Source organism: Microcaecilia unicolor, chromosome 14 (assembly GCF_901765095.1).
Source record: "Microcaecilia unicolor chromosome 14, aMicUni1.1, whole genome shotgun sequence".
NCBI classification, from domain to species: domain Eukaryota; kingdom Metazoa; phylum Chordata; class Amphibia; order Gymnophiona; family Siphonopidae; genus Microcaecilia; species Microcaecilia unicolor.
In genome coordinates, this window is record NC_044044.1 from 28,475,012 (window position 1) to 28,490,481 (window position 15,470).

The 15,470-nt window shown below is 39.7% G+C and overlaps 2 protein-coding genes across 2 annotated transcripts; both read left to right on the top strand.

The window, feature by feature from the left end:
* The first annotated feature begins 2,542 nt into the window (after positions 1–2,542).
* On the top strand, positions 2,543–3,493 carry LOC115457907 (olfactory receptor 1509-like). The gene has a single exon (XM_030187597.1). The coding sequence runs from the start codon at positions 2,546–2,548 to the stop codon at positions 3,491–3,493; it is 948 nt and encodes a 315-aa protein (XP_030043457.1). The 5' UTR covers positions 2,543–2,545.
* Positions 3,494–11,226: 7,733 nt separating this feature from the next.
* LOC115457285 (olfactory receptor 4E2-like) lies at positions 11,227–12,174 on the top strand. Its single transcript, XM_030186708.1, has one exon. The coding sequence runs from the start codon at positions 11,227–11,229 to the stop codon at positions 12,172–12,174; it is 948 nt and encodes a 315-aa protein (XP_030042568.1).
* Positions 12,175–15,470: the final 3,296 nt, after the last annotated feature.

Here is a 15,470-nt window from a genome sequence, read left to right on the forward strand (position 1 = left end):
ACAGGAAGGATGCATGCAGGACAGCTTTATTTATTTGTTGCGTTTGTATCTCACATTTTCCCACCTATTTGCAGGCTCAATGTGGCTTGCATAATGCCATAAAGGCAATTGCCATTTCCGGATTGAGAAATACAAAATAGTTCTTAAGTGAGAGAGTAGATTAAACCATCAAGTGTAGAGAGTTCGTTTCTGGAATGAGAAGTAGAGTGGTATAACGATAAAGTTCATTAGTGCCAAAGTACAGTTAAGCAATCCAGTGTCGAGAGTTCGGTGTTGTCCCGTTCTGGTATGGGTTTCATTGTCTGGTATTTAGGATGGATCATTGTGGTATGCCTTTTCGAACAAGTTGGTTTTTAATAACTTTCGGAAGTATGTTAGGTCGTGTATTGTTTTGATGGCAGTCGGCAGGGCATTCCATAGTTGCACGCTTATGTAGGAGAAGCTGGATGCATATGTTGATTTATATTTTAGCTCTTTGCAGCTAGGGTAGTGAAGATTCGGGAACGTGCGTGCTGATCTTTTTGCGTTTCTGGTTGGTAAGTCTACGAGGTTTGTCATGTATACCGGGGGCCTCGCCGTGAATAATTTTATAAACCAGGGTACAGATTTTGAACGCAATACGTTCTTTAAGTGGGAGCTTTTCACAGATATACTGGGGAGCATGTAAAAAGGAAACGTTGTTTAAGCACCTGCTTCTTTTGAGATCCTCCAAAGATCATCATCCCAAGAGACTTCAATGCAGGTTAAGTACATCACTTCACTGCTTACTGGAGAAAGCCTTCAGCCTGTAGCTGTTGGCAGAGCTAGTGAGGCAGAGTCCACGTATTTTTCAGAGTTTCTGAATTTAATGTATCTATAAACTATATTTGATGGTAATTTTCAGGATTTTATCTCCAAATACTATGCTGTAAGTATCTATCACTGTTTACATTTATCGTTATTGTTTTACCCATGTTGTAATTTTACCGATTACCTGACTCTTCTTCCCCCTTTTCCTCTCTAAGTTCCCCCAACTGTACCTACCATACATGTACCTCATGCTACTACAATATCACTTTGTTTTCATTCATACTATGTATTTGTTCAAACCATAATTGGTAACGCCGTTCACGGTTATATGTAAGCCACATTGAGCCTGCAAAAGGTGGGAAATTGTGGGATATAAATGTAAGAAATAATAATATTTTATGGTAATTTCCAGGATTTTATCTCCAAATACTATGCTGTAAGTATCTATCACTGTTTACATTTATCTTTATTGTTTTACCCATGTTATAATTTTCAGTCTTTTAACATAAGTATTAAAATATCATTTGAAAATGTTCTTCACTTATAGGACGAAGCTGGGAAATACAAAAAAAAATCAAAAGAATGTTATGATTCTTAACTAGCAGCAGTATTTTTCTGTCAGTTTCCGTACACATTCACCTCCTGTCTTGTTCACCTTGTTTCTCCTTGTCTTATCTCACTTGCTGTGTCTTATTGTCTCTTTCCAACTCTTTCGTTAATATTTGAAAACAGAACAATCATTGCCAAACAGTCCTTGAGCAGACCATTAAGTTTAAAACTAGGAAGAGTGGGAAGTCAATTGACAGATTGGAATTGTATTGCCACTGCCATCTCTTCATGATCACATAAATCATTAATTCTGTTATTTACTTTTAGTCCTGGACTAGGAAGAAATTGTTCATTGAAAGTATCCCGAGTTTATACAAAGTTTCACTGATGGTTGTGGCCGTATAATTACATAACATCTTGAGAAAATTGTGCTTGAGTATGGCGGTACGAGGTCAGTGGGTGGCACACGGTAACTTGACTTCATGTAGGAAAAGTGCTGATCTCGATACAAAGAATTGGGATGGACTTTATTTTAAATGAGCTCTTAATTTGGCTAGAGATGGGCAGACATTGATTCACAATCTTCAGGATCAGCAGGTAGAACTTACTGTGAGGCAACCTATGTTTATAACCAAAGAAAGTACCATAAGAGATACTATAATCAAACACACTCCGCTTTCTGAAGGGTTACTTAAGTATAACTGTTGGATATCTTTAAGAAAAGGAGAATTCGGGCAACAGAATCCAGTCAGAGGCATGGGTTACATTTTATGGGACCAATGAGTATGTCTCAAGCTGGATATATGCATACAAAGAAAGAGAATAGAAAATAAACATGAGAGCAATACATTGTCTGGCAGCTTGTCTTTACTTCTATTTATTATTTCTAAAATCCTATGAGGTCTTTCTGCACTGTACAGACACGTAAGTGAGACAGTCCCTGCTCCACAGAGCTTACAATCTAGTCAAGGGGAACATATATAACAAATAAGAGACTCTAGGTGAATGAATTATAGAGACATGGACAAGAAAGCTCAAATGGAAGACTTCTCATCTTGGATTTCAAAAAGATAAAAACAGACCATGACACAGTAGCTCACGGAATCCGTATAAAGAATATTAATGTTCTCAGAGAATCTGTCTTATTTTATGTTTTATTTCTACCATCTCTTGTTTTTATTTCCCTCAAGCTGATAAAGTGGAAGGAATGGCAGTCAGGAATGAAACTAGAGTCACTGAATTCATCTTCCTCGGACTTTCCAGCAATCTTACCATACAGATAGTATTCTTTGTGTTTTGTCTAGTGATGTACCTGCTCACCGTAGCTGGGAATCTTCTCATTTTGCTAACTATATATTTTGACACTCAACTGCAGACTCCCATGTACTTCTTCCTCAGCCACCTGTCTTTCTTAGATTTGTCCTTTTCTACAGTCACTCTCCCCAAATCTCTTATTAACTTTCTCTTACAGAGTAATGCCATCTCCTTCAACGAATGCATTGTTCAGTTGTTTTTCTTGCATTTCATTGGAGGAACAGAATGCTTTCATTTGACCCTGATGGCTTATGACCGCTATGTTGCCATCTGCAATCCTTTGCGTTATAACACAATCATGAGCAGACGAGTTTGTCTGCTGCTGGTGATTTCTACATGGGTAGGTGGTTTAATCCATTCCTTCGCACAGACATTACCAACAATGCAGCTGCCCTTCTGTGGTCCTAATGAGATAAATCATTTCTTTTGTGACACCCACCCCTTATCTTTGTTGGCTTGTTCTAGTACCTTTTTCAGTAAAACCGCCGATATGGTCAACAGTGGAACCTTAGCCGTTGGTTGTTTCTTGGTGTTGGTCATATCTTACACGTACATCATCTCCACTATCTTAAAAATTCGCTCAACTGAGGGAAGACAGAAAGCTTTCTCTACCTGTGCTTCCCATCTCATGGTGGTCACTGTGTTTTTTGGTCCTGGTCTCTTCATCTACATGAGACCTCCTGTGTCATTTGAAAGTGACAAACTGGTCTCCGTTTTTTACACCATCGTGACTCCTTGGTTAAACCCTTTCATTTATACTCTCAGAAATGAGAAGGTGAAAAATAGTATGAAGAAACTGAGAGATAGGAACGTGTCTTTTTTGGAGGTGCATATGAAATGATTTCTGTCCATATAAAGAAAAAAAATAAAAAATATTGTGTAAAGGATCTGTTTTCACTGATGTCTGCCATAAAAGTTTGATTATGTCTCCATCTTTAAGAACCCTGATTTATGTAAATATATGCTCATTAAAGTTGCATTGATTGATTGTGTGCTTTTTTTTAATGATGGGTTTGAGATTTAGCAGCAATTTTGTTCTAAGACACAATAATGGGACTCATTTTGAAAAGAGAAAAATGTTCAAAAAGTGGTATAAATCTGCATTTGTTTTATTTTATCATTTTACTTAATTACATTCACATTTATTACATAAATGTAAGGAAATACAGAAATTAATATAAAAAGGAAAACATTTTCTCTCAACAATATATATTTACATAATTGTCCACAATTGGAAGATCCAAGATCAGGAAAACAATCTTAAAGAAAATAAGAAAAACTCAAAATGGTTAATCTTACACTTCACATTTTCTGAGGGAGGAAGGTTAATCGGTTATTGCAGCCGGTACAGTGGTAACTGAAGGAAGTTGCTGCAGAGGATTCTTCATCTGTTTCCACAAACTCTTATAATTTCTTAGGTTCAAACAAATAAGTAATAAGGAAATAAAACACTTACAAGGGAATCGCGCTAGGAAGGTCCCACCTAGGGCAATGATTCCTGGCTTAAAAGCCAAGACTTCACACCTCCCAGTCTGCGATTCCCTTGATGTGTCAGGAAATATATGCATCTTTGAACCCAAAAAACTATCAACCATGTATCGGAAATACAATTTCAAAACATTATTCCTATCGAAATCAAAGACGAAAGTCACTAATAATATAACTCTATCTATAACTTCTGAAGTTTCCAAAATGTCAGTTAAACTTACATCGCTTTTCTCTGATAAAGAAGATTTTAAAGGAAATATAATTTTAGTCTATAAATCTGCATTTGGATGTTTTTCTCACAAAAACATCCAAATTGGTATTTTTGAAACCAATTTTTTGATGTTTTTCTATGAAGTCCATCAGAAGTGTGTTCAAATCACAAGGGAGCATGCAGTGGCGTACCAAAGGGGGGCGTGGGGGGGGGGCGGTCCGCCCCGGTTGCACGCCGCTGCGGGGGTGCCGAGCCCCCCAAAACCCACTGCACAACTGTACACCACTACCGTAGCCCTTAGGGATGAAGGGGGCACCTACATATGGGTACAGTGGGTTTGTGGTGGGTTTTGGAGGGCTCCCATTTATCAACACAAGTGTAACTGGTAGGGTGGATGGGCCTGGGTCTGCCTGCCTGAAGTGCACAGCACCCACTAAAAACTGCTCCAGGGACCTGCATACTGCTGTCATGGAGCTGGGTATGACATTTGAGCCTGGCATAGAGGCTGGCAAAAAACGTTTTGGTTTTTTTTTGGGTGGGAGGGGGCTGGTGACCACTGGGGGACTAAGGGGAGGTCATCCCCCATTCCCTCCGGTGGTCATCTGGTCATTTGAGGCACGTTTTTGAGGCTTGGTCCTGAAAAATATTGGACTAAGTAGCGCTGGCCAAATGCTCGTTGGGGCCAGCTTTCTTTTTTCCATTATCGGCCGAAGCTGGCCATCTCTTCCCCACGCCCCATCCCGCCTTCGCTAGGCTGCTGACATGCTCCCTTGAACTTTCACCGCCTCCGCGATGGAAAGCAGTTGGAGCCGACCAAAATCGGCTTTCGATTATACCGATTTGGCCAGGTTTAGGAGATGGCCGGCCATCTCCCGATTTGTGTCGGAAGATGGCCGGTGATCTCGTTCGAAAATAAGCAGGTTTATCACCTTCCATGGTATAAATGTGGGTGGTGGATTCCTCCATGGTTTAGGCATTGTTACTGACCAAATTAGAACTACACTCTCTGTCAAAATCACAGTGTAACATCCACCAACCAGATATTGAACGTTGTTCTTTTGATTTAAGTGGTAGAGTCCTTTTTGATTTGAAGTGATTAGAACATAAGAGTAGCCATACTGGGTGAGACCAATGGTCCATCTAGTCCAGTATCCTATTTTCCAAACAGTGGCCAAGCCAGGTCACAAGTACAAATCCCAGGGCAAGTAGTTGCTTCTCATGTCTGTTTCAAGAGCAGACTATGGACTTTTCCTCCAGGAATTTGTCCAAACCTTTTTTAAACCCAGATACGCTAATCACTGTTACCACATCCTCCGGCAAAGAGTTCCAGAGCTTAACTATTCACTGAGTGAAAAAAATATTTCCTCCTAGTTGTTTTAAAAGTATTTCCATGTAACTTCCTTGAGTGTCTCCTAGTCTTTGTACTTTTGGAACGAGTAAAAAAAAATCAATTTACTTCTACTCATTCTACACCACTCAGGATTTTGTAGACCTCAATCATATCCTCCCTCGGCCTTCCCTTTTCCAAGTTGAAGAGCCCTAACCTCATTAACCCTTTCCTCATACGACAAGAACTCCATCCCCTTTATCATTTTGGTCACTCTTCTTTGACCCTTTTCTAATTCCGCTATATCTTTTTTGAGATACGGCGAACAGAACTGAATGCAATACTCAAGGTGAAGACGTACCATATAGCGATGCAAAGGCATTATAGTATTTTCAGTCTTATTCACCATCACTTTGGAATGGTTCACAAACTGTAGGTAAGGATCTCAAATTATATCACAGAAACAGGGCTACTCCCCCCTCTACCTGGACCATTACAGTGAATTGTGCCTTGCAGTGAAAGTTAGCTTGAAGATTGTAGTGGGCCTTATTGTGAGATTGGAAACCTTGGGAACAGGGGTGTGCTGGTAAATTTTTAACAACAGGCTCTTTCTCCAGACGTAGCCCGCTCTGCAGTTGGAAGGGCCGGGGTGGGGGGAGCAACACTTGCCTCTCTCTCCTCCCTCCCTTCGTGCGGGCACGCTAGGCATACCTTTGCTGGCAGCCAATAAATGGACTGCCACCACTCCCAACGTCTTGCTCTGAGCAGCATGCTGGAACGTCTCTCACATGCTTGAGAAGTCCCAGCCTGCTGCCCAGAGCTGGAAACAAGGAGCGGGGAGCAGCAGTAGTCTATTTACTTGGCTGGCAGGCCTCAGCATCCCCGCCAGCAAAGTAAAAGATAATTCGGCAGGGGGCCCAAGCCCACATGTTGGAAGCCAGTTGTTAAAGTAGCCATGGAGGGCCCTACTTTAACAACCGGCTCCCAAAATTCTTAAAAACTTAACAACCGGCTCTTGCGAGCCTGTGAGAGCCTGCTCCAGCACACCACTGCTTGGGAATATAATGGGGTCAGTGAGTGCACTCTGACACACAGGGCTCTATGCTGGCTGCTGATACTGGTTCCATGCTTTGGGCAAGTGATGGCAAGAGAATGGGGGCATTTTCCCAAGTCCGTTATTAAATGGACTTGGGGAAGATCCACTATTCCTGGGATAAGCAGCATAAAATGTGTTGTACTGTTTTGGGATCTTGCCAGGTATTTGTGACCTGGATTGGCCACTGTTGGAAACAGGATGCTGGGCTTGATGGACCTTTGGTCTTTCCCAGTATGGCAATACTTATGTACTTGCGTATTTTGTCTGCGTCATCAATTTTTAAGTGTTAAAATAAGATCTTATCGGATAGAGGTAGAAATTGCACTATTTCAAGGTGTGCAGTGATCTATCAACTGTGTTCCCGCTGTTGGATCTGATGCACCAATGTTGTGGTTTCAATGGTGAAGGGAAGGCAGGTTCCCCTGGGAGCTCAAAGAACTTGCTTGTGCCTCATGACCTATGATATCGCTGAACCACCTCAGATGGTAAAAAATGTGGGTGGCAGACTCCTATGTACCTCATAAGGAATGTTTGCTGGGGGTGGAAAGCAGTGCCAATGTTTGGAAGTTGTGCCACAGAGAGGAGGAAAAAGGGCAGGGAGAAGTGACTACCCAAATGCCCTTCTGTTAAATCTTCAAAGACTTGTCAATGATCAAGAATAGACTTTGGTTTCTAATGATGCTAAAATATGTGGGAATTCTCAGCTGCTATTTCTACCATGGAGGCCTGATGCAATAATATTTCCCTCTGGATTGAAACCACGTTATTCCTGCACAAGCTGCAGGGGTAGACGCACAGGCAGAGTACCGAGCCGTGTGCCTTTGAGAGAACACTGACTAAGAAAGAATGCACATATGTTTTCTTCATACGACAAACAATTTTTTTGTGCTTTTGAATTTTGAGAACAAGATTCATCCACATGGACTTCATAGGTTCAAAAACTATTAATTTTGTTACAGATATACTGGCTAATTCTGCAAAAGGCAAACTTGATTAATCACTTGCTTCTTCTGAGATCCTCCAAAGATTACAATCCCAAGAGCCCCAGATGTAGTATAAATATATCACTGCTGTCTACTGGAGAAAGCCCTTATCTAAAAAATTATACTGTGTGGTAATTTTCATGACTATGTTTGCTATGTGGATGTGAGCAAGACAAAATTCATTCAGTCTGGTGATGATCTCCAAATAAAATGCTGTAAGTACCCATTTCTATTTTCTTAATTTTTCCCACCTTGTAATTTTTAGGTTTTTATCTTAACTGTTAAAATATGAATTTATAAATATACTTCACTTACATGATAAAGCTGGTAAATGCCAAAAAGATATCTTTTCACAATTGACATTTCATTCACCATTGACAATAATCTGAAAATTCTAGGTATAATTGTAGACAAACATTTAACTTTTGATACTCAAGTTTCCTTAGTAATCAGTAATTATAACCCATAAAGTTGTATTGCTATGTTTATCACCTTCCTCTCACCTATCCACCCCCATCCTGTTAGACTACCTCTGAAATGGTTTGATGTTCCCATGCATACCTCCTACCCATCCCCACCCTGTTAGACTGTCAATGAAATGCTTGGATATTTTACTGATATATGCTGTCATCTACCACATTTGCTTATTTCCGATCTGACGAAGAAGGGCAACCTTCGAACGCTAATCAAGACATGTATTAAGTTATGTCCAATAAAAAAAGGTATCATCTTATTTTCTTTTCCATGTTTTATTTTGTTTGATTTCTATTGATTACCTTTAAAAGTGGACTAACACGGCTACCACACCACTCTACTCAGTAATCACAAACTCTTTCAGGTCTCTTTAGAAACGAAAAAGAATCAGACCCTATTTCTCATCAGAAACGTTTAGACTATTGGTACAATCATTAACATTATCCCAATTCAATTACTGTAATGCCATATATGCTGGCTGTAAAGAGTGGGGAAAAAAACTCCAAGCAGCTCAAAACACTGCAGCCAGGTTCATATACAAAATTTCTCGTTTTGAAAGTGCCTCTCCTTTATAAATCAAATTACACTGGCTTCCCATCAAAGCAAGAATCACCTTCAAATTATTTACCTTTATCGTTCAAATCCTAAATAACACAGCTTCAGACTATAGGGTACCATTAATAAACTTACCTCAAAGAAACGCTAAATATGAGGCTAGAAACTATCTCGGACTACACCTCCCAAATTGCAAAAAAGTGATCTACAAAATTGTCCACTCTGCAGACTTTTCTTACCTAGGAACCAAATAGTGGAACTCCTTTCCGCCCAAAATAAGAAATATACAGGAATACACTAGATTCCGCAAAATCCTCAAATTGTTCCTATTCAAGCAAACCCTCACAAAGAACAACCATATCTCAAACAATTAATTATTAACTGAATTGGTTATTACTCTGTTTACCATTAACTTTCTGTTTCAATTTCTCTTCATAATAGATTTTCTAAATGTTAAACATCCATAGTTATCCCAGTACATTTATGATACTGTATTGTAAAATTGTATTCTTACAACAAATTACTTTCTTATGCATTATTCTTTGTTATGTATCTTATACTGTTTATTGTAAGCCACATTGAACTCAGACTTGTTTGGGTTAATGTGGGATATAAATGTCAGAAATAATAATAATACTTCTGGTGGATGATAAAAATATATATATTATAATCGCTAACTATGAGAGCATACATCTTTTCTGCCAGTTTCGGTATACATTTCTCTCCTACCTTGTTCATCTTGTGTCTCTTTGCAAATTTTCTATCTCTTTCCTTAATATATTAAAAGAGATCTATCATTGCCAAACAAACCTTGAAGAGATCATTGAGTTTAAACAGGTAGAATGGGAAGGCAATTGTCAGGTTGGAATTATATTGCTAGGACAATCAGTGCTTGATAACAGAAATCATTCATTCTATTATTTACGTTTAGAGTCAGAGAGAGCTGAAACGCATATCACTCCCTTCAGAAGAAAGAAATCCGTCACTGAAAGTATTGAGATAATCCAACGTTCCAATAATGGTTATAGCCCTGTAATCAAATAACATCTTGAAAGAACTGATGAACTGTGCTTGAGTTTGAGGGAAGGCGACCATTGGGTAGCTCACGGTGAGTAGATTCATTTGGGAAAGAAGTGTTGATGTAACCCAAAATCCTTCTGTAATACCAAATATCTATTCTCTTCTTATTTCCACTATTCGTGATGTATTGTAAGCCACATTGAGCCTACGAAGAGGTGGGAAAATGTGGGATACAAATGCAACAAATAAATAAATGTAAGGTTTGTGCTGATCTCGCTTCATGGGATTGGGATGGATTTTTAAAAATGAATGCTTCATTTGGTTACAGATGGGGAGACCTTAATTCACAATCCTCCTACGGTGCTCATTTTCAGAGTCTCATGTCTCAAAATAGCTGAAAAAAAATGACTATCTGCTGAAATTGTCTAAATTGTGATTTTCAAAAGGCATAGTTGTGATGTTTTTCACTGAAGGTCATCAAAACAACAAGGGATATTGCCAGTTATTTGTGACCTGAATTGGCCACTGTTGGAAACAGGATGCTGGGCTTGATGGACCTTTGGTCTTTCCCAGTATGGCAATACTTATGTACTTATGAGCATGTTGGAGGCCTGACATGGGCAAAGATTGGGGTAGACCACAAGCTACTAGCATGGCTTAGTAAATAGCCCCTTTAATTACCTAACCAGTTATTCCCATCTCTAGATGTTCTTATGCTCTTCTACTCTGCAGGGATGTCTGCGTGGCCATTTCTTTCCAAATGATTCCAGACAGATGTTTTTGTGCCTTGCTTCTTGGACATCTGACTCACAACCCATTTTCGAACCAGAAGATCAGATGTTTTTTCCTGTTTGGAAATGGCTGTCAGCCGGACATTCTTTGGGGATGTTATCGCAAAATGTCCAAATTTGGACAGACAAATTATTGTTAACGCCCCTCCACCTATATCAACTTATGAAACTATATTAAGGCAAACCAAAATCAAAGAAATTATATTAAGAGTCAACGTAATCTAATAGGTCCTATTAAATGTTGTTCTCTGAAGAGTTACTGAGGTATAACTGTGGGTTGTCTGTAGGCAGTAGAATCTATTCATTGAGTAAGATTTTTTTTAGTGGGCCTAATGAGTGTGTCACGAGCATACAAAGTTGCCTATAAACCTAGAATAGAATTAAATAGAGGACAGCTCACAGACCAAAGTTGTCCGGCAGATTAAGTATTTACAACTATTATACTTTTCTAAAGCACTAGCAGGAGTATGCAGCACTGCACAGACAAATATTTGAGACAGTTTCTGCCTGGATCTGATAAGGACTAGAGACAGAATATGACACGGTATATCTTTAATTTCATGTATTGTTTTTTTTTCTCTATTTTCCCCTTGTGTTTCTCTTTACCTCTAGTTGATGAAATGGAAGGAATGGCAGTCAAGAATGAAACCAGAGTCACAGAATTCATCTTCCTAGGACTTTCGAGCAATCGAGACGTACAGATGGTATTCTTTGTGTTTTTTCTATTGATGTACCTGCTCACCATAACGGGGAATCTTCTCATTCTGACAACTATATATGTGAACTCTCAGCTCCACTCTCCCATGTATTTCTTCCTCAGCAACCTGTCCATTATAGATTTGTGCTTTTCCACAGTCACCATCCCCAGATCCCTTGTTAACTTTCTCTTGCCGAGCAAACCCATCACTTTCAGAGACTGCATGGCTCAATTGTTTTTCTTGCATTTCATTGGGGGTGCAGAATGCTTTCACCTGACCTTGATGGCTTACGACCGCTATGTTGCCATCTGCAAACCTTTGCATTATACCACAATCATGAGCAGAAGCGTCTGTCTCCTCCTGGTGATTTCTACGTGGGCGTTAGGTCTCATTCATGCCTTCTCACAGGTATTTCCAACAATTTATCTGCCCTTCTGTGGTCCAAATAAGATAGATCATTTCTTTTGTGAAACCCATGCTTTATACTTGTTGGTTTGCTCTAATTCCCTTATCACTGAAATTGTGGATATGCTCAATACCGGAGTCTTAATTCTTAGTTGCTTCTTGGTGATTGCTATTTCTTACACATTCATCATCTCCACTGTCTTTAAAATTCACTCAGCTGAGGGAAGGTGGAAAGCTTTCTCCACCTGTTCCTCTCACCTCTTGGTGTTATCATTCCTTTTTGGCTCCTCAGTCTTCATCTACGTGAGACCCTCTGTAACATTTGCGGCTGACAAACCGCTCTCCGTTTTTTATACCATCGTGACCCCCTTTTTAAACCCCTTTATTTATACTCTCAGAAACAAGGAGGTGAAAAAAGGCATGAAGAAGTTGGGAAGTAGGAACATTTCTGTTTTCAGGATACATAGAAATTGATGAAAAACCATTTGACTCTCACCGATTGATGCGTGGCTCTTGAACCTACTCTATAAAAAGTTCTTATTTTTTACCTTTGATACATTTTTTTAAATTACATTTCTTTGGATAGGGATCATAAAGCTGAATGAACCATGCTGTTCTTTGTGTAAAGTGAAAGTTATATCTCTGGTCACATGTACCCTGGAATCCAGGGAGCTCTGATGTACGGAAATATATGCCTATGAAGTTCAATTCAAAGCATTTTTATCTTACCCAATTTCCATAAGGCAAATAGGTTTCCTCTGTGAGTCCCAATTACCTTCCTGTAGCCACATCCCTTCTCTTCTGATGCAACATCCTGTTTCTGTGACTGCACGGTGGACAGGTGGTTTTAAACGGTCCAGCATTGCTGTACTTGCCTTAGTCACAAATAGTGTCTTCCATTCAAGCAGAGTCTTCCTTGAGCTGCATCCTTCCTCTCAGATGGAACTTCCTGTTTCTATAGCTGCAGGAAGGCTCTCAGGGTCAGCGAGGAACACTGCTTACATTACAGGTGCTTCCTGTGACCCAGGCAGGTACAGCGATGTCGGATCAAGATTAATGTGATTCAAATTTTAAATCATGCAAAAAAAAAAAAAAACCCCACAACTAGTTAATCATGTTAGTTAACTCGATTAATCCACAGCCCTGGATATAATGAATTACAGTAATCAAGTTGTGACAATATATTAACTTGAACTAGAATTCTAAAATGGTGAGTATCAAACAATGATCTAATAGAATGTATTTGTCTCGACCTGAACCCGCCCTCCCCCCAAACATTTCTAACGAAACAATTTCTGCTTCCACTGAGCGTGATGAATCAAGAATAACTTCTAATACTGTAGAAGCTGTTTCTATTTGCAATAGTCTCCTTGAGTATATTGTAATTGTAGAGGAAATGGTAGGCAACATATTACTATACCAGAGCAATTTAGACTTGGTTTTGCTAAGCTTCAAATACTGTCTCTGAACATATTTATCAACATATTCTTTACATTATCCAAAATATACAGAGACCTATCTAATACCGGTATTAAAACAAGATCATGATCTGCATAAGAAACATTTTGTGTCATTAAACTGGACAGATAAGGGCTTAAGGAACTCATATATATTGATTAGCAAAGGAGAAACAGCTGATCCTTGAGGGACTCCACAAGTTGAGTTCTAGGATGATGATTTAAAACCTAGTTTTAGCACAGAATAATGTCACTAAATTTGTACTGATTGCATTTTTACATTTTATATGCATTACTTCATTTGAGATTTGTAGCAGTTTTGCTCTAAAATACTTTCTAGAAGATTTTCAATCCTTGCTGACTGTTGCAGGGAGAATTAGCCCTAGATATTCAATGCAGGCCTTCCCTCTTCCTATCTCCCTTCCTCTCTCCCACTCCAAGAAAGCATACAAGCATACTCATTGCAATATCTCTCCCTCACTCTCAACCACCTAGAGGGTGAAAGAAGGGCCAACCAAGCCCACGCTCAACCACTCCCACCCACATAGACCATCCTTGGTCTACCTTGAAGTTCTTGGTGGTCCAGCAGTGTCTGAAAGGCAGGATCGATGCCCACTCACTCCTACCCTTGTAGGTGCTTTCTGTGTGGTCTCCTTGCTTGATTTATGCTCTGCAGTTATTTTAATTCTACAGTAAATATATTATGATGTAGTCATGTATTATCTTTGCTTTGTGTACTTTAGCCTTGATTCACTGTATTGCTAAATAATTCATTGGGACAAGAATCAGTGTATTCAGGGCACTTTTGCTGTTTTGCTGTTTGATGGAAGAACTTCATTAAGGCAAGTGTCACAGGCTCTTTTAGACTAAAATATAGTTATGGAGGACTTCAAGGAAATTTGTCAGGGTGTGTATCCCGCCAAAGCAACAGATGTTGTGTTCTAGGCCATCAGCTCTAGATATTTGTGTGTGAAAGCAGAGATGGCCAAAAGTACCAGCCTTATGTTTCACCATCCCTTGGCAACATATTGGCATGTTATATTTGGATCTGAGCCTGAACATTAGTATACCCCCAGCACAACTTCCAAATCTTTTGTACTCTGGACCAAGCTCCGGTAAAAGTGGATCTTCAATCAAAAATTCAGCACCCCAACACATAAATTGAGAAACCAGCATGCAGGTATGTGTTTGTTAAAATCTAAAGGGAGGAACATGTTGAACCCACCTTACCAGTTCCTTATGGCGTGGACCTTAGAGATCATCACACTAACATATCATCTGTATTGTTGAGTGGCTTTGATGTGTTTGACATTTCCTATGGTTCCTTTTTTTCTAATAAAATGATTTAAAGATTAAAAAATGCTAACTGTTGTGAGCTGAATACAGGCCGATACTATTTATAGGTCCTTTTTCTAAAGTGCAACGAAAAGCGGCCTGCACTGGTGTAGACGTGTGTGTTGGACGCATGCAGGTTCGTTTTTCAGGGCGCCTGCAAAGAAGGCCTTATTTTTTGTGGCCGAAAATGGACGTGCAGCAAAATGAAAATTGGTGCTCATCCATTTTGGGCCTGAGACCTTATGGCCACCCATTGACTTAGCGGTAAGGTCTCGCGCATTAACTGGGCAGTAATCATCAGTGCATGTACAATGCCGATTACTGCCCGGTTAGCACTGCATGACGGAAAATTTCCGGTGCGCCTACTGGACGCGTGTACAAAACGAAATTACCACCCGGGCCACGTGGAAGCCTGGCGGTAGTTCCAAAGTCGCATGTGTTTGGCATGCGTAGGCGCCTACGTGGCTTTGTAAAAGGGACCCTTCATTTCTGTGTAGGGATCTGTAGCAGTTTGACTCGCTCTGGTTTTCCAGCAGGAAGTAAATTGGTATTATAGATTGCTGCCTTTCAATGGTAGAATTTTCGTTACTTGGGTCTTCCATATTAGTGCTACTTTATTATGCCAGGTTTTCTATATAGGTCTGGAGTACGTTTGTATTTGCAGAAGCAAGAAGTAGGAAAGGTAGGCTCTTCTAAAAACCGGAGACGTCTATAAAGATACAATTCTTTATTACAAAGATAAGTTTTTCTATCTATGGTATTAGGCATACTTTGATTATTTGTTTTTGTGTTTTTATAAATCTTATGTTTTACACTCCTGAAGAAGGCACGAGCTAGCACCGAAACACAGCTGTGTTGAGTCGTTGTTACTTCGCTTGCAATAAAGACGTCTCCTCCGGTTTTTAGAAGAGCCCACCTTTCCTACTTCTTCCTTCTGCAACCTTTTACGCAGGAACCAGTGTACCTCCACCCCTTTGG

What these genes read in the sequence shown, in the direction of transcription:
- LOC115457907 (XM_030187597.1), top strand. Translation starts at nt 2,546, where the DNA reads ATGGCAGTCAGGAATGAAACTAGAGTCACTGAATTCATCTTCCTCGGA.
- LOC115457285 (XM_030186708.1), top strand. Translation starts at nt 11,227, where the DNA reads ATGGCAGTCAAGAATGAAACCAGAGTCACAGAATTCATCTTCCTAGGA.